This window comes from Danio rerio, chromosome 3, assembly GCF_049306965.1.
Source record: "Danio rerio strain Tuebingen ecotype United States chromosome 3, GRCz12tu, whole genome shotgun sequence".
In the NCBI taxonomy this organism is placed as follows: domain Eukaryota; kingdom Metazoa; phylum Chordata; class Actinopteri; order Cypriniformes; family Danionidae; genus Danio; species Danio rerio.
Genome location: NC_133178.1, coordinates 13,327,075 through 13,347,500, shown reverse-complemented (window position 1 = coordinate 13,347,500; position 20,426 = coordinate 13,327,075). Strand labels below are relative to the sequence as shown.

The 20,426-nt window shown below is 35.6% G+C and overlaps 2 protein-coding genes across 3 annotated transcripts in view; one reads left to right on the top strand and one right to left on the bottom strand.

Moving 5' to 3' along the window:
* Positions 1-3,651, top strand: part of gadd45gip1 (growth arrest and DNA-damage-inducible, gamma interacting protein 1) — a 9,034-nt gene extending 5,383 nt beyond the window's left edge. The window contains exons 2-3 of one of the 2 annotated variants that reach the window (XM_073944224.1): positions 443-970; positions 3,252-3,651. In XM_073944224.1, the coding sequence (XP_073800325.1) occupies positions 443-970; positions 3,252-3,543 (820 nt within the window). In that variant the 3' untranslated portion in view covers positions 3,544-3,651. Of the gene's footprint in view, positions 1-442; positions 971-3,251 lie in introns of those variants that run through there. The other variant, XM_001345097.8, reaches the window with a different exon arrangement.
* Positions 3,652-7,470: 3,819 nt separating this feature from the next.
* zgc:158403 overlaps positions 7,471-20,426 on the bottom strand; it is a 46,206-nt gene continuing 33,250 nt past the window's right edge. Inside the window, 8 exon segments of the mRNA NM_001080084.1 lie at positions 7,471-8,485; positions 10,983-11,099; positions 11,176-11,290; positions 13,557-13,668; positions 13,806-13,926; positions 14,082-14,173; positions 18,607-18,768; positions 20,131-20,190. Coding sequence (NP_001073553.1) covers positions 8,374-8,485; positions 10,983-11,099; positions 11,176-11,290; positions 13,557-13,668; positions 13,806-13,926; positions 14,082-14,173; positions 18,607-18,768; positions 20,131-20,190 — 891 coding nt within the window. The 3' untranslated portion in view covers positions 7,471-8,373.

Sequence of the window (20,426 nt, the reverse complement as noted above, 5' to 3'; positions counted from 1 at the left end):
TTTAGCCGAAAAGAAAATTAATGAATGAATATTCCAAAAGATCAGGGGCTTTTGACGATACATCAGGGACTTAAGGTTAAGGTGAGGTTGAAGTTAGCAACAGGGTTTAATTAGCATTCTAGATAACACCTAAGTTACAGATCATTTGTCATGTTCTTGCTGGCCTCTTCTAAAAAATGTTCATGAGCTACTAACTTAGGACGTAAATGGAATATTAAATGTGATAACTTACCTCAGTGAAGTTAACTGACTGACAGCCACTGTGCTAGTAACGTACCGTCAGGCTAATATAAACGCTACAGGACCACGGTAAGTTAACTTAGTCAACTCTGACAGCATTTAAGATAAGGAAATCATATCAACTGTAAATATTTTAGAATATTATTCTCTATGATACACGAGGTTTGATTTTTACAAATATGCCTTTGTTTTTTATATACAGCACTGAATCCATATTTTCATTACAGAGGATACACTGTAAACACTTAAATGAAGTTTTCCCAAAATGGCATACGTCGTATGCGCCAGCAGAGGGCGTCATGACGTCGGCACTACGCGCCTACATGACGTTAGAGGTCACTGGCGTGTCATCAAACATGGCGGCCTCCTTGCTGAGCAGGAGGACAGCCTCATCCTTCAGCTTTACTAAATTAAACTCACTTCTTCCAGCTGCAGTCATTCAAATCGCGAACTACAATCCCAGACCCCTTCGGTTGAATCTAAAGGATCCCTATATACCGGATAAGGAGAGCGAGAGGACGCCAGAATGGCAGAAGACGGAGAAGTTCGAGCGCAGGCTGTTCGGCCGCTACGGACGCGCGTCTGGAGTGAACCCGGTCAAACTGTGGCCCTCCGCGGCCCGGCTGGAGGAGCTGATGGCTGAGGAGAGAGAGTGGCATCCTCCGGTGGAGCAGATGCTGCAAAACATCGCGGAGAGGCAGATGGAGAAGGAGAAGAGGCGGATAGAGAGGTGAAGGAAACCTCACTATCAATGCACAATTGATAGTTCAATACACACATTATTACCAATAACGTTATCCGTAAACGAACACCGGTGCGACTTTACCTGTATGTTAAAATATAGACATTTCACACAACCGATGACGTTTCGTATTTTATCTGGTAAAGTATGTGCGTAAAAAGGGGCTAATGTTTGCTGTCACCAACAGCAACTAATGTTAACTGAATGTACATATTCATTTACCAGAACGGTTCACGCCATAATGAAAACTGTTAACTTCCCTTTACTCCGCTACACAACCTTGTGTTTCTTCGGATGTCCGAGTTTCCATACAAAAATGGGCTATCAAACTCCAAGGGCATCAGAAATATTAATTTTTTAAGCTTTAGTGAGGGTTGAAACACGATTTTTGAAACCTATTAAGAGTGGAAAAATAACTTGCAGTAATAGATTTGACCGTTAGGACGCCAGGTGTGGCGTCGTCAAAACAAATTTAAGGGTTCGCCCGTTTTGTTAACATATCTTGAAAAAACGCATATAATTACAGTAGTAAAGTAATTTATATCAGATAAAAGACGTTGTTGTGCACGATGTTCAGCGAGGTTTTACATAATAATCAAATTAAACCGCTTATTTAGCGCATTAGGCAGAATGTTGTCAAGCAACAGTTGCACAGGTGTATTTATCCAGAGCAATTGAGGTAAAGTTGGTTTTATATGCGCACATTTGGACTTTCTCCTTAATAAAAACATTTCAGAAAAATACTCTGCCAATTCTAAATAGGGAAATCGTATTAGCAGCCAGTGACTATCACAGTACAAAATCGTTTACACTCAAACAATAGTGCTAATGCTGTTTTGAAGTCATACTTGCATGTGATATGAGACAGAATATTCAAAATACCATGGTAAACAATATAGGGAGCATGTCACAAGTTGTCACTGAACGAATGTCCGATTATAAAACTAACTTTACCTCAACTCTAGAGCAGGGGCATCCAAACTTGATCCTGGAGGGCCGGTGTCCTGTAGATTTTAGCTTCAAACCTTCAACCCCAATCAAACACACCTGAATCAGCTAACCAAGCTCTATCTAGGTATACTAGAAACTTCCAGGCAGGTGTGTTGAGGCTGCCCTATGCAGGACCGAGTTTAGGCACTCCTGATCTACAGTAATTTCCAACAGCTTTAGAGCGTGGCTCAACGGATCAGAATAAAGGATGTTTTACAAAACTGCTTTATTATATAATGTTTATTGTTCTGTTTTACGTGTGTATTTTGCATTTGAGACTAACAAAATGTAAACAAAAGAGAAAAATAGAAAAGTAATATCAAGTTGACATTAAATACATGTGACCCTGGACAACTAAACCAGTCATAAGTGTGAGTGTTTGGGAATTGATATTTATATTTAACCTGAATGCCAAATAAATAAGTTTTTATTATTAATGGATGGTATGTTATGATACAACTAGTGTTCAAAAAAGGGAGTCTTCAAAGTTATCCAATATAAGTGGAAAGCAGTGCACATGTATAAAAAATAAATATAGAATGTCTAATTCTTTTTTATATACATTTACGGTATAGGAAACTTATCTTCAAAATATCAAAATATCTTCAAGAAACTTGATCTTTTATTTAATATTCTGATGATTTGGCATAAAAAAATAAACATAATTTTGACCCATACAATGTATTTAGGTGGCTCAGCGGTTAGCACTGTCGCCTAAAAGCAAGACGATTGCTAGTTTGAGTCCTGGCTGGGCCAGCAGGCATTTTTGTGTGTAGTTTGCATGTTCTCCAAGTGTTTGGGTGGGTTTCCTCTGGGTGCTCCAGTTTCCCCCCACAGTCCAAAGACATGCGCTATAGGTGAATTGAATGAACTAAATTGGCCTCTAGTGCATGAGTCTGTGTGTGAATGCGAGTGTATGGATGTTTCCCAGTACTTGGTTGTGACTAGAAGGGCATCCGCTGTGAAAATCATATGCTAGAACAGTTGGCGGTTCATTCCGCAGTGGTGACCCCTAATAAATAAGGGACTAAGCCGAAGGAAAATTAATTGATTTTCGGATATTGCAAAAAATACTCTGAAAATGCAAGACTTTTGCTTTAAATAACAGTTTGTAATGTTGCACTTATATAGCACTTTAGCTATATAAGGCCACTAAAATACACTGTTACACTTTTTAAATAATTTAGTTTCTTCTCAGAACAAAACTGATGTGTAAAGGATGTCTGAAACAAACGGAGGATCAGAAATATTTAGTTTCATATGTTTTACTTCCACACAGAGAAAAGACGATCGCTGAAAGCATGGCCAAAATGCCCAAGCTGATCGCCGACTGGAAAAAGCAGAAAAGGGAGGCCAAGCAGAAGGCAAACGAGGAGAAACAGAAGCAGGTGCGACTGCTGGCCATGGCGAGGGAACGCTTTGGTTTCGCGGTGGATCCTCGCAGTGTTAAGTTCAAAGAGATGGTGGCTGAAATCGAGAAAGAGGAGAAGAAGCAGAGGAAACTTCTGAAACGTCAAAAAAAAGAGGAGGAGCAGACCTCGATTACACCCACAGCTGATTCCAGCCAATAACCAGGACTTTTATACAGTGCTACTCTACTGTTTTGTAAAATAGTTTTTTTTTCTTATCATTGTGACTATCCCAGTATATTTCATGTAATTAAAGTCACTGGAACAACAGTCCTGCCTGAGATTATACTTCAGAAACAAACAATATGTATGGAAAGATTATTTTTCAACACGTTTCTAAACATAACAGTTTTAATACCTAATGTCTAATAACTTATTTTTAGTCCTTTAGGGGGCTAATAATATTGACCTTAAAAACTGCTTTTATTCCAGTCGAAATAAAACAAATAAGACTTTCTCCAGAAGAAAAAATATTAAAGGAAATACTGTGAAAAATTCCTTGCTCTGTTAAACATAATTTGAGAAATATTTCAAATAATTCCACAGGAGGGCTAATTATTTTAACTTCAGCTATATGCAAATCTGAGTAATGTTGATATTAAAAATGCTTACATTTCTAATTTGACAGCATTAAATATTGTTTAATTGTTTGGTATTAAAGTTTTTTTAGGGAAAGAAATTAATATGTTTCAGCATGAATGCATTGAATTGATAATTAGTTCAATTATATGTGAATTAAAATGTCACAAAAGCTATTACAGATAAAAGTTATTTATTATTGTAATTAAAAAGAGTAATTGAAAAATAGTTTTCAAAGATGATAATAAATCTGCTACATATCCACATATATGAATGATGCCAGAAGGATCATTTGAAACTGAAAGGACGCTGAAAAATAGCTTTTCTTTTAAAATACATAAAAACAGAAAACAGTTTGTTCTTAAGACAATCGAAAACAAATATTGCTTAAGGGGGCTAATAATATTGACCTTAAAATTGTTTTAAAAAACATTAAAAAAAAAGATTTTAGATTTAAAGATTTTATTTTTGCTGAAATATAACAAACAAGATTTCTCCAGAAGAAAAAAAAAAATTTGCTCTGTTAAACATCATTTAGGAAATATTTGAAAAAAACAAAAAAACAGGAGGGCTAATTATTTTGACTTCAGCTGTATGCAAATCTTAATAATAACACGGTTATATTCAAAACGCTTACATTTCTAATTTAATAACATTATAGACTATTGTTCAAATGTTCGGTATTAAAGTTTTTTTTTAATGGAAGAAATAATTACTTTGTGCATTAAATTGATCAAATGGGACAGTTATTACATCATAAAAGCCATCTAATTACAATAAAAGCTGTTTATTTAATTTTAAAATAATACTTAAAGATGGTTTTCAAAGATGATATTAAATTAGCTACAAATCCACATATATGAATGATGCCAGAAGGATCATTTGAAACTAAAAGGACGCTGAAAAAATAGCTTTTCTTTTAAAATGCATTAAAATAGGGAAATTTGGGAATTATAAAAAAATCCACAAGAGGGCTAATTATTTTAAGTACAGCTGTATGTAAATCCGAATAATAACGGTGACATTCAAAACACTCACATTTTTAATTTGATAGCATTATAGACTATCATTTAAAAGTTTGGTACTTCAGTTTTTTTTTCAGCAAGAATGCATTAAATTAATCAAATGTAACAATTATAATGTCACAGAAGCTATCCGTTTATAATAAAAGCTGTTTATTTTATTTTAAAAGAACACTTAAGGGTGCAGTATTCAAGTTTGACACCCAGCGGTTGAACTAGGTATTGCGCCACTGGTTCAAAACACATGCAAGCACAGGTTGCCTGATTGACGACACCAACAGCAATGTGCCTGACAGTCGAGGCTAAAGGCTGATTTAAATAGTTATAAATAAAATCAACGGCACCCGATAGATTGAATATTCTCCATATTAAAAGGAGTTTTTATTCTAACCAACAACTCGAATTGATATATCAGAGGCGACTTCTATTTCTTGCATGTGAACAACAGAAAACTGACAATAATCATCTCAGGTACACCTCATGAGCTTTATTCAGTGTTAAATGCTGATAATGTGAGTTTGAGTGTCATTTTACGTGACATTTATTGCCATTCTACTGAAAGCAGCAGCAGATAGTTCACCTCAGATCTCGAAAATAAAATAAACCATTTGAAAATGCAACTTCAGTGCATTACTTTGAACAACCATTACTTACATTATAAACCTTACCATTTGGAGTGTAGTCAGTGCTTCTGAATGGCTGTATTTCAATTTCTGTGTTGTTTTGGTCTAGTGCAAACAGCCAATTTGCACATCACTGTGTATCTCGTCACATACTGTAGCATGTTGTTAGCACATAAAATACATAAATTTAATGGACAAGCTTATGAAGTTGACAGTTTTAACAGCGCTAACAAGTTCAGACAAAAGTTCATCTGGCATGTTTTTCCATCGCTAGAGCTTCTTGGTGGATGCTGCAGTGTACTCAGGAAACCGATGGTGCAACTTTTCGGATGGAAGCTACAGCTCCTTTGTGCCTCTCTTCTTCTTCTGCAGTTCCTCCAATTTTCCTTGAAAAAAACTTACAGGCATGTCTTGTAAGTGGATGTGTCTTGTTTGTAAGTGCCAGACCATATCTGAGGGCTTAAGACTGCTATTAGCTAAAACCTCACAAAAAAATACACATTGCCACATGGCCACAGCCACATCACCCTGCAGCCCAAGACCGGTTACTCCCTGAAGCTAAGCAGGGCTGAGCCTGGTCAGTACCTGGCTGGGAGACGACTAGGGAACACTAGGTTGCTGTTGAAAGTGGTGTTAGTGAGGCCAGCAGGGGGCGCTCAGCCTGTGGTCTGTGCGAGTCCTATTGCACCAGTAAAAGTAAAGGGGACACTACACTGTCAGTGGGCGCCGTCTTTCGGATGAGACGTTAAACCGAGGTCCTGACTCTCTGTGGTCATTAAAAATCCCATGGCACTTCTCGTGAAAGAGCAGTCCTGGCCAAAGTCCCTCTATCAGCCCTTACGATCATGGCCTCCCAATCATCCCCTTCCACTGAATTGTCTCTATCACTGTCTCTCCACTCCACCAATAGCTGGTGTGTGGTGAGCGCACTGGCGCCGTTGTCCTGTGGCTGCCGTCGCATTACATTACATAACATTGCAGATTTGGATTTTCTGCATCTCCAATCTATGAAATCCCAAAACCAGTGAAACTGTGGCTATATTTGCATTTCTTACTTGACATTTTCTCACTCTCTAGCGTAGGCGTAATTCTCTTCATCAAGTCATCTTTGTTGGATTTCTCTGTTTCCGCCTGCACCTCTTCACCTCATTCGTTATCCTGCGAGCCCATATATTCAAGGCCGCCGCACATCTCCATAGAAGAGGCCGATGTAGATGGTTCATCCCTACTGTCACTTGACTTCTTTAAAGTGGCGTTTTTTAACCAGGTGTCCACTTTGATGAATATAGTAAGCAAACAAAAAATGAGGAATGTACCATCACTTAGCGCCTAATGTGAAAGGGCGGGGCTATTGTGAAACAGACGTGGAACAGCGAGATGTAAATTATCATTTGCAATGTGATTTTTTTTCTCTCAGTGAATTTCCTTTTTCTCAAAAATACGAACAAGTTTACTCAAGATAAATGCATAAAAATAAAAAAACATCAAATTTTCCGCAATTACAAACATTCTCTGCACCCCTGGTGGTCAAACTGCGCACCCAGATTGGGGACCGCTGCTTTAGACGAGTCCAAAACTTACATACAGCACCTTTAATAAAGGTTGATAAAAAATGTGCTACAAATCCCCATATTTGAATGATACTAGAAGGATCATTTGACACACAAGATGCTGAAATTTGTTTTACTTTTAAAAGGCATTAAAATAGAAAACTTGTAATTTTTACTGCTTTTTAGATCAAATAAATGCAACCTTGGTGAGCAGAAAAATCTTTTACCATTCTAAAACTGTTGAATAATAGTGCAGGGAGTATTCAGTCAAGAGATAATTAAGCTTACTCATAAAAAAGTGAAAGCAGATGAGTGTAATCTGTCATGGGAAAACTGATTTATTCATACAGTAAACCATATTTATTGCTCAATTATTGCATTGATTGACTTAATTCACTATAAAATAGTCATAAATTGTACATTTCGAAAACTATTTTACCATCAATAGTTTGATTTAAATATGATCTACTTATACAATGGTACATAACCACTGAACTATTTGATTATTATAAAAAGCTCTTGATTTCTTTCCAAGAAAACGACATAATAATCAATAATAAAAATATCCAATCCCAAGCTCGGCCTTGCAATAATCAACATGTTTTAATCAACAGAACTTAGTGTAAAATGGTTTGTCTAATTGCTTTGTAAACACTGTCAGTCATTTCCCCCTATTACACCTGTACAGAACTTGACAAAACTGAAGGGGAATAAATAAATTAATTTGATTTCTAATGCTCCCATGTACATTTGAAAACAGGAGCTTGACCCCTGGTTTACATTTGGAATAATTATCAACCAGATGGATGGATATTTACCGTCTGACTAAAATAACCGATTTGCAAAAATAACCAAGTTTTTAGCATCTCCTACAGCAGTATTTCTCAACCACGTTCCTGGAGGAACACCAGCTCTGCACATTTTCCATGTCTCCCTAATCAAACACGCCTGATTCAGATCATCAGCAAATCAGCAGAGACTGAAAGAGCTGTAATGGGTGTGACAGACAAAGGAAGCATCCAAAACATGCAGTGCCGGTGGTCCTCAAGGACCGTGGTTGAGAAACACTATCCTATAGTTTATAACATTATCTGAAGTGTGATAGAGGTTTACTGTTGGCAGCACCATTGGATAAAAACAACCCAGTGGCGTTGGTGTTAGATTCTCCCCATGAAGTGACCATACGTGTCCTCAGAGGAGTGACGAAATTAACTTTCCTCACAATGCTGTAATTTCCTCCTGGTCGCTGACGTCAGCCTTGAGTTTGGTCAGAGCTGCGTGGACCCTGAACTGCGTGCGAGACTCCATCGAGTACTCTTTGTAGTTATTCCTGACAGAAGAGACATGGAGAATGTTATAGATCAGCAACTTCCATATAGTGCACCAATAATCCTAGCTTAAAGGTTTCTTAATTTAGTCTTCCACATTAGGTTTACATGCATTGATGGTTGAAAAACACTTTCATTTTCTCCAAATATATATTCTTGAGAACATTTAGACCAGGGGTCATCATCAATCTCAGTCCTGGAAGGCCGGTGTCCCTGCAGGATTTAGCTCCAACTTGCCTCAACACACCTGCCTGGATGTATTCAAGTATACCTAGTGAGACCTTGATTAGCTTGTCCAGGTGTGTTTGATTAGGGTTAGAGCTAAAATCTGCAGGAACAAGTTTGGTGACCCCTGATTTAGACCCTTTTAAGAACATTGTGAGTGAAATTTTAGACTTATACAGGGCTAAACACTAATGTCGCGGTCAGTTTGAGCTTGCGAAATTCTGATGTACGGCGCTGCGCAAAGGGGTGGAAATAAACAAGATGATTGGACATTAAAAAAAGGAGAGCGATTGCTCCATATTTTCAGTGTTTGTACAAAGAGGTCATGTTTTGATCTTTGATTAGTCTCACGCAAATCACATGATGCGATTTCGCAGGTCAGAGTTAACCATGCTTGAAATTTGCAATGCAGCGACATGCAAAGTGCGGTTTATTTCTAAACTAATTTCAAGAGGATCAGATGCTTATTATTGACCACAGCTGGCCTTTCATCAGCCACACATATCGCATCAATCAGACGAATACTAACTCACTAAAAATAACTAGAGTTTTTCACTTCACTTTGTCTTAAAGAATCCTTCCTTCCACCTCTACTCCTAATAAAGTGGCACGGCGGCCCAGTGGTTAGCACTGTTACCTCACAGCAAGAAGGCCACTGGTTATTCTTTATAACTGCAGAGTAAAGCAGCCTTTTCTTCATTAAATGAACCTGACAGGACAACAGGAGATGGCAAAAAAAAGTTGCTGCCTTAAATCACACTGATTACCATTCATCTATTGATCTACTATTCATATCAATAAAAATAAACAAAGAAATGTAAAATATTAGGCTCGCAAGGACTGGTTATAACTCTAATCATCCCTACCTTTAAATTTGCGTGACGGTTTGCTTTATACAACTGAGAATGTAGTCCTAGTTGGCGTGCAGTAGTTGGAAACAGTGTTAGGTAGACAGTCCATCGCCAATGGTGGATAGACATCACGATGCTGAGCTGGCATCGCGATCCTCCACCCTGACCCGCTCGCAAAAAACACACACTTAAGCCCCGTTTACACTCATACGTCTTAGTTTTAATATGGCATTTTAGAATGAAAACTATCTACGACCACACTGGTGTTTCACCTAGCATTTCTGAACAGCCCTCCGTCCACACTACACCGCTGAAAACACACATCACGTGACCACACACACACACACACACACACACACATACTCTGGCAGGCGCTTCAGCAGTATATGTCCATGTCTGAGCTCCAGGCAGTCAGTATGGGGTGCTTTGAGCACAAAACCCCAGAGAACAGTGCAGGTCGGACTGTTAATCAAGGATGTGCCGCTGGATCGAGTCTCACTATAGTTGTTAAAGGTGATATTTGAATAATCTCGTCTCTGTCTAATGACTCTTCAGTCTTTTGAATCTATCAGGTAGCGTGTCACAGCGTCAGTACACTGCTTTAATCTTTCGCTTTCACGCTTGTACTTGGTAATTTTAGCGAAAACCTCAAATACTGTTTTTGGTTGCTGTTGGTTGTGCACCTTTTTATCAACCAAGTTTGTGGACGCCATTATAACGACACAGAGTCCTGCAGAAAAAGTGATTGGCAGGTGGTAATTTGTGTGTAACTTATCTTTATTTATGATTTGGTTATGGGTAAAACAAAGACCATGCGGGTCGGGTAGTTGGCTACAAATAATTATTAGTAATGAATTAATAAATAATTAATTCACAGCAGCCTACAATGATAATGCCATCGTGCATTAGACATCGTACAATGCCAAATTGCCAACCCTAGTTGGAAGTTTAAGCCACAGTTACGTCTGTTTTTAACAGTGAGGCTGTTTAGCACCGAGTCTGAAGTAATCAATCACAGAAATGCCATTAGTTAGATCATTTTAATATGATATTTAAATAATATAATAAAAATGAGAGTATAATATTGGCCCACTGGTTGAGAATCCCTGGTGTAAACAAAATAATCTTGTTTTCCCTTTTGATAAGATTTGCTTACCCTATTGCTTGTTTTAAGGAAAACCTTACTTAATTTGATTTATTATTTCTTAAAACAAAACAATAGGTTTTTCTTTTCTAGAAAATGCTTCTTGATTTAAGAATTTTTTGATATTTGGACAAGAAACAAGTCAAGAAATCTAAGTGCATGCCTTTTTGCAGTGTAAAAGACTGGAAAACATCGAGTCACTTTAGACAAATAAATAAGTGACACTAAACCAGTAAAAGTCTATCTTCTCCTCATCTGTGTGTTCTAGATTGAACTTACTTTGCTTTCTGTAGTAGTTTGATGGCTTGCTCTTTCCTCCCCGTGTCTATAAACAGTAGACTCATCTCCAGCAGAGCATTTGGAACAAGGTAGTGATCAAACTTCAGCTTCTTTTCACTGTTAAACACACAAAGGACATCTCAGACACAGTCTTGGGGAAGAAGAAGCATTTCCAAAAGAGAGAAGCACAAACCTGATGTAAACCTGGTTGAAACAGTCCTCTGCCGCCTGCATCTGGCCTTGGTTCTTCAGACACAGGCCTTTCAGAAGCTGGATTAAACATGTGTCGTCAACCGTGTACTCGTTATCTAAACACAAAGCAGAATAAATAGATCAATTTAAAATATAAACCAACTTGATATACACTGACAAATGCAAACCTAGATTTAATAGATATAAAAATTAGACTTATTTCTGAGGTGTTTTGATCCAGCATTATTGCATTATTTCTGTTTATTTACATTTAGTCATTTAGCAGACGCTTTTATCCAAAGCGACTTACAAATGAGGACAAGGAAGCAACTTACACAACTATAAGAGCAACAATGAATAAGTGCTATAGGCAAGTTTCAGGTCTGTAAAGTCTAAGAAGGAAAGTATTAGTAGTATTTTTTTTTTTTTTTGGGTACAGTTAGTGTGATATCCAGAGAGGCAATTGCAGATTAGGGAGTGAAGTGGAGACTAAATAGTTGAGTTTTTAGTCGTTTCTTGAAAGTAGCGAGTGACTCTGCTGTTCTGATGCAGTTAGGGAGTTCATTCCACCAACTGGGCAGATTGAGCGTGAGCGTTCGCGAAAGTGATTTCTTCCCTCTTTGGGATGGAACCACGAGGCGACGTTCATTCACAGAACGCATATATACATGGGAGATATCTTTATGGGAGATTTCAAGGAGAGATATCCAGAGGTGACTATTATTTGTGTAAAAATCTTCTTGTGGCATGCAAAAAGACTATAACAAGAAACTGGCTTAAAGACTCAATGTTGAAATGTAAGCAGTGATTTCAGATAATTGAAGAGGTTTATGTAATGAAAAAACAGACCATTACATTTAGGTTGAGAATGAAAACTAGTATTTTTAGGAAGGATTGAAGAAAAGGGTTAATAGATAGGAAATATACAGACATCCCCATTTAAGTGAATGATAATTGAAGGAGATAAAGCTTTTTATTATTTTTATTAAAGGCTTTTTTCTTTTTTACATGCAAGGTTATGTGGTGTATATATAGGTCATTATGTATGTGCATATTGATATATGTGTGTGTATGTAATGATATATGATAGCAAGTTTTTTTTCCTGTTAAATTATTGTTCTGTTTAGTAAAAAATGAACTAATTAAACTAAGTTTAAAAATAAAGAAATAAAAACAAAATTTGATTAACAAAACATTTGACCCAGCAATATTTAGAAATATATTTATTTTTTATTAAATGATCATTAAACTGTATAGTCAATTTGAAATCACAAATGCAAACCTAGATTTAATACACAAAATCACAATTACCATTTCAAAAATAAAGACTAACATCATTACTATTGTAATATTTCGAAATGAAATACAATTGAGAATGTAATTTTACAGCATAATAATGATAGAACAAAATGCAAATGATTTCTATAACAATTCTAAATACATAGAATTACAATAATATTGTAAAAACATAATAATAATAATAATAATAATTATTATTATTTTTATACTAAATCCAAATGTAAAAATATTGTAAAAACATAATAATAATAATAATTATTATTATTATACTAAATCCAAATGTAAAAATATTTTAAAAACATTTATAATGTTGTTATTATTATTATTATTATACTAAATTCACATGAAAAAAATATTGTAAAAACATTATTATTATTATTAATAATATTTATTTACATTGTTTTGTTGTTGATAATATCATCATCATTATTATTATTATTATTATTATTACTATTATCATCATCATTATTATTATACTAAATCCAAACACACTGTGAAAACATGTATAATAATTAAAACATTATTTTTATTTACATAGTTATTATTTTTTACTATTATTATTATACTAAGTTCAAATGTAAAAATATTATAAAAACATTTATATTTTTATTAATATTATATTATTACTATTAATAATAATAATTATTATTATTAAAACAATAATATAATTATTATCTTAAATCCAAATGTAAAAATACTGTAAAAACATTATTATTAACATTAATGTTGTTGTTGTTGTTATTATTATTATTATTATTATTAATAATAATAATAATATTATACTAATTTCAAATGTAAAAATATTGTAAAAACATTTGTATTTTATTATATTTTATTGTTATTATTATTATTATTATTATACTAAATTCATTTGTATTTTTAATATTATTATTATTATTATACTAAATATTATACTATTATTATTAATAAAAGGGAATTATTGTAGAACAATTGACCATGCAATATTTAGAAATCAATATTATTGAAAATATGTTATATTTGTCTTTAAACCTATAATTGAAAACTGGGTGATTATTAATTGATTATGTCCATGTTGTGCATTTTTTAGTGTGTTGCATTTACCTGGAGATGCCCGTAGGGTGCACTCTGCCTCTAACAGTGTCTCCATCATACCCTCTGTGAGCTCAGGCTGTTTACTGATCATGGAGAAACCATTCCACATGTACATCATCTCCTGAAACACACATTGCCCACTTCAAAATATAGCATGAACATCGCCTTATGATCAAGAAACAGAAATAAACAATGCCTGACAAAAAAACACACACACACAAATAAAAGTGTACTGGACTGATGTGATGTGATTCTTACAAGCACAGGAACAGGAAGTCTGACCGGATTGCTGGCTTTGTACCGTCTAGCTTTACGGATGGCAAACTTCTCTGTCGGTGGAGATTTACCTGCTATCTTTTGTTTATATGTTGGTACCTGCCTATAAAAGACAGACAGGAATAAAAAGAGACCTTAGTACCATGAGTTCTGATCATATCATGTTGTTAACGCGCCTCCAATAATCCCACATATGCAAAGACTTAATACACCGACAGACGAGGATTCTGGGGAAATTGGCAGTGCGAGCATATTTACCTAAAGAGATCGACCTCATTATCCCCGAACGGCCGCGATTCCGAGTCTGGAAGCATGCTGAGATAAGCCGCCTTCATGTACACGTACATGGCCTGAGAGATGGAGAGAAAAACCCACAATAATCCTTCGACACACTGTATGTAATCACAATTAGCAACAGAACCAACCAGTCCAAACAAAAGCCTGGCAAAGACTGCAGCCCACAAAGCCAATTTACACAGCTTACGCACAGCAGTTTATTCACTGCGTTACAACAAATGTAGCAGGACTTCTCAACTTTTCAATCAATTTCCAAGATCTACACCTGTTCTGGAGGCTTTTACGTGATGTTTCTGAGGAGGAAGTCAGTTAGCTTTGAGGCAAGAATCATTGGCTAACGCTACTGTTGGCTCACTAACTGCTGACATTACATCAGTTTGTCATTTTTACTCTTTGGCTCTGTTAGATTTTAAGGATATTAGAAATTCGCAGCTTTCTGAACCTGGTTAATGCTGAATTTTGGTAATTTTAGAATTATATTCACACTTACAGTTGAAGTCAACTAATAGGACTTTTAATTTGCCAGTAACCTGGGTTAAGCGCTTCCGGCGAATTGAATGGCAATGCAAAATCCGGTGCGTTTAAGATCTGTTTTCTTTAAAAATCAGCGATCTCCACTAGCTGAGTGATATCTGCTTTAAAGTGGGTCTCAGATTGTACAAGAAGCACTGCATTAAATTACATTTCCCCCGCCATATCTTTATAATATGAGCAATTATTTTACCCTAGTATATTCAATGGAGCTTCTGCGTTAGCCTGCCGATTCTGACGGGCGCGAGTGAGTAAACAGCTTTTTGTCTCGTTTTACACTTGAGCAACTAAATAAATGCTAAAGTTTATTTAACTGAATGTATTTTAATGACATTACAACATTGATGCTGTATAAGGAACCGTATAAAATGAGAAAAAGTTCACAATAACAGGTCACCAGAAGTGTATCAGCAAGGGAACAGCACTAGCTCGGCATATACCCTATTAGGCAAGTTATTGTATAATGATGGTTTGTTCCGTAGACTATCGAAAAAAATATATAGCTTAAAGGGGCTAATAATTTTGACCCTAAAATGTTTTAAAAAAAAATTTAAAACATCTTTTATTCTAGCCGAAATAAAACAAATAAGACTTTCTCCAGAAGAAAAAATATTATCAGACATACTGTGAAAATTTTCTTGCTCTGTTACACATCATTTGAGAAATATTTAAAAAAGAAAAAAAAATTCAAACGGGGGCTAATAATTCTGACTTCAACTGGAAATTATGTATTACATACACACAACACAAGTAATAATTGTAATATACACCGTACTGTTGGCTCACTAACTGCTGACATTTCATCAGTCACTAACAAATTTGTCATTTTACTCTAGTTTTGTAACAGTAATAGAAACTCACAGCTTTATGACCATGCGAATATGGTAATTCTGGAAATGAAGTATCATTTACAGATTTTAATAGAAGAAATTTTAAATTTATATAATTCATGATTTTGTGAGATTAAAACTTACACAATAAATACGTTATATAAATACACATTATATATATATATATATATATATATATATATATATATATATATATATATATATATATATATGTATGTATGTGTGTGTGTATATATGTATGTGTATACATATATATATATATATACATATATATATATATATATATATATATATATGTATGTGTGTGTATATATATATATATATATATATATACAATAAATATATATACATACATACATACATATACATACATACATACATACATATATATATATATACATACATATACATACATATACATATATATATATATATATATATATATATATATATATATATATATATATATATATATATATACATACATACATACATACATATATATATACATACATATATATATATATATATATTTGCATACATATGTATATACATATACACACACACACATATATATATATATATATATACACAATTCTTTTGTTCGACTCATCGCTCCTTTGAGCTTCAAACTAAAAAAAACTATCTTACAGGAGCCATCCTTAGTCTAAATAAGACCATCCTCATATTACTTAAACATTAGTTTTGTCGACTTGCAAAACTCACTGTTTGCCAACACCTCTGCATTAAAGGCGGTTTCGCAATGCATAAGCAGCACATATTTTTTCTACATGCTTATAACATAAACAACCGGGATTCATACTGGGAGCAGGAGCATCACGTCAGTGCAAGCAGGAGCAGTGCGCGAAACCAAATGTATTGTTTGCAAAGTTTTTCCCAGGTCCTATAAAATCCCACACTTGGTTTACTTTCTGGGTGGAGGCCATTTCAAACGTGCAACACGGCACCTGTAAAGATCAAACTTTGCTTCTAGTGTTTCTACTAGACACACTGCTTTGCGGATGTTGTGCTTACAGTATAATTATGTTACAGAACTTCTAGATTTGCATTAGAAAATGTTTGAGATGATGATCTTTGATGAATTAGCAGCACTGTGTTCAATCATGTCAATTCGAAGTGTTTTTCCAGCATCTTAGAGTCGTATGAAGTAAATGCTGATTCAAAAACTTGAGAGTTTGGGTTGCTTTAACTTGCATTTTGGATAAAGCTGTGGTAAAAAAAATCGTTTAAAATCAAAAAAAGATTCTGACAATTTATAAAGGCAGATGGTGCTGCTCTAGGCTAAGGGCATTGTAGGCTTTTTTTTTTTTTTTAAAGGAGACGGCGCTCTAGGCTAATTTTTAAACAGCAGATGGCACTCTAACTATTTTTTTTTAACAGCGGATGATGCATTAGGCTAGTTTTAACAGCAGACGATGCTCTAGACTAGCACATCTTTAACAGAGGATGGCACTAGGCTAGTTTTAACCGCAGACAACGCTCTAGGCTAGTTTTAACAGTAGACGATGTTCTAGGCTAGTTTTAACAGTAGATGGCGCACTAGGCTAGTTTTCAAACAGCGAGCGGCATTCTAGGCTAGTTTTTTTTGTAAAGCGGATGGTGCTTTAGGGTAGTTTAACAGAGGATGGCACTCTAGGCTAGTTTTTAAACAGCGAATGGTGCTTTAGGCTAGCTTAACAGTGGGTAGCGCTCTAGGCTAGTTTAAGAGATTGGCACTCTAGGCTAGTTTTTAAACAGCAGATGGTGCTCTAGGCTAGTTTAACAGCAGATGGCGCTCTAGGCTAGTTTTTTTTAAACAGTGGACGGCCCTCTAAGCTAGTTTTTAAACAGGGAAAGGCGCTCTAGGCTAGTTTTTAAACTGCAAATGGTTCTCTAAGCTAGTTTTTTAAACAGCGGACGGCGCTCTAGGCTAGTTTTTAAACAGCGGATGGTGCTCTTGACTAGTTTTTTAAAAGCGGACTGCTCTTGGCTAGTTTTTAAACAGCGGACAGCACTCTTGGCTAGTTTTTAAACAGCGGACAGCACTCTAGGCTAGTTTTTAAACAGCGGACAGCACTCTAGGCTAGTTTTTAAACAGCGGACATCGCTCTAGGCTATGTTTTAAACAGCGGACATCGCTCTAGGCTATTTTTTAAACAGCGGACATCGCTCTAGGCTATTTTTTTTAAACCATGGACGGCTCTCTAAGCTAGTTTTTAAACAGGGGACTGTGCTCTAGGCTAGTTTTAAACAGGGGATGGCGCTCTAGGCTAGTTATTAAACTGCGAACGGCGCTCTAGGACATTTTTTACAGTGAACGGCACTTTTGGCTAGTTTTTAAACTGCAAATGGTGCTCTAGGCTATTTTTTTAAACAGCGGACGGCACTCTAGGCTAGTTTTTAAACTGCGAATGGTGCTCTTGGCTAGTTTTTTAAACAGCGGACGGCGCTCTAGGCTAGCTTTTAAACAGCGAATGGTGCCTATGACTAGTTTTTTAACAGCGGACTGCTCTTGACTAGTTTTTTAACAGTGGATGGCACTCTAGGCTAGTTTTTAAACAGCAAACGGCACTCTAGGCTAGTTTTTAAACAGCAGACGGCACTCTAGGCTAGTTTTTAAACAGTGGATGGCTCTCTAGGCTAGTTTTTAAACAGGGGACTATGCTCTAGGCTAGTTTTTAAACAGGGGACTGTGCTCTAGACTAGTTTTTAAACAGTGGATGGCTCTCTAGGCTAGTTTTTAAACAGGGGACTATGCTCTAGGCTAGTTTTTAAACAGGGGACTGTGCTCTAGGCTAGTTTTAAACAGGGGATGGCGCTCTAGGCTAGTTTTTAAACTGCAAACGGCACTCTTGGCTAGTTTTTAAACTGCGAACGGGGCTCTAGAGTAGTTTTTAACAGCAGATGGCGCTCTATGTTAGTTTTAACAGGAGATGGAGCTCAAACCAACCATTTCAAAATGACATTCTAAATTGCAACCACATTATAAAACCGCAAATACAAAAAAAATTATTAAAGGTCACAATTTTACTTCACATTTATTTTATTTTATGTGAAATTCAATGTTTTCCATATGGTCTGGATTTATTAGAGCAGTGGCTGACCTTAGACCAGCGGCTCTCCTGGCTGAGCAGGTCTGCGTAGAAGTAGGCCATCTTCCAATATCTCTTAAAGGTGAAGCACCACATCAACTCCCAGTAGCACATGTGATGAAATTGTTTCCAGACCTGCTGGGCCTTACAGCCATCCTCAAACAGCGCCACCGCCTGAACATGCAGACGCACATCAGTAAACATTATGTCCCATAATCTAAATTGACTGTTTACTATTAAAACTTAAGATTTGCTAAACATTTTTTTTCACCTTTCTCTTATTTTTAAAAGCACAATTACAATTCACTCAAAATCTGAATTTGCTGTTCATTTTCTCACTCTTAGGCCATTGAATTGACTTTTTAGAGATTTTTAGAGACTTTTTCAGATTTTTTTTTCAGTAAAACTTTTCGTTTTTGAACTTAAATGGTGGTCTTTTGAGATTAATTCCAAAACTTTGAGAGTCTGTAAGGGACATTCTAGCAAAAACATACATTATCTGTCCTTGAAATAAAAAATACTATAAAATGTACTATTATAAAATAAATAAAAGTATTTCATCCCCAAAATTGTCTAAAATGGACTGATGGTTGATTTCTGTGAGTTGTTCTGTACAGGAATATGTAAAGGAATATGATTTTTTTCTTTATTAAAAACACTACAAATTTACAAACTCTGCTGTCCTTGTCCTCAGTCCAATTGAACCCACAGCTTTTGTTAAGCTTAAAAATATTATTTAGAAGAATAAAAACTTCAGAAATACTGAGCTTAAATTGTTTTCATTCACATAAATTGGTAAAAACCTGAAATTATAAATAAATTCAACTAATAAATACTATTTTACAACTGTCCCCATTTGCATTGAATTTAACATAACATGCATGCAATACACCTTTAAGGCTGTCACTCAAAATGGAAGACATCATTTGACAGAGGAGAAGCTGACAGTGATCAAGGATGTGTTCTATCATTGAATTGTATGATTTTTCTAAGGAGGATAAGCTTAAAGGTCAGGCCCAGTAATAATAGTTTATAATTTATAAGTGAAAATGTGCGTTTCTGGCAGAATGTCCCATAAAACAAAGAAAATTAAAAGAAAACCCAAGATATCTGATGATGGACTGAGATTGAATGAAGCAAAATGATCAGCCTCTGCAAGAAACTGAACAATATTTACAACATTAGTGTGTTCACGAGCAGAAGCTTCCTATCTACTGGCCTATCTACTTTGACAACTTTATACTGCACACATGACTTTAGATGTGCTGGCCATCATTAACTTGCCCTTTAATGATCAAGTTTCAGTTTCTTTAATGTTGAGCTAAAGAAAAAAAGTTCATTTACATATTGGATGGCTTGAGGATGAGTAAACGAACAGCACATGTTTCAATAAAACATGTCAGTCGTTCACATCTAACCAGGCACAAGTTTTTAAAATAATTTAAGCATACGATCTGATGAAAAAACACTAATCTTTGAGCAGTCAGCATTTATGAAGGATGTAATCTGTTAAATGTTCTCCTCTCATTTTCTCACCTCATCAATATTGCCCTTTATTTCTTCTGCTCGTCCTGCAAAGAAGAGAAAAATCGCTCCCTGGAGAGATAATCAGTACATGAGCTTCGAAAACACCTAATGAAGACCCCATGTTATGGCTTGACGTGCACAATTGCTTTCTCTGTTTGGGATTTAAGATGTTGGTTGCAGGTGGGAACCCAGCAAACAGTTTTGTGTTTAATAGACATCTAAACATAGTCAACTTGGCTAAACTTGGGCTGTCAGTGAAAACCTAATAGATGTCTGAAAATACCATAAAACTAGACTAGTCGTCA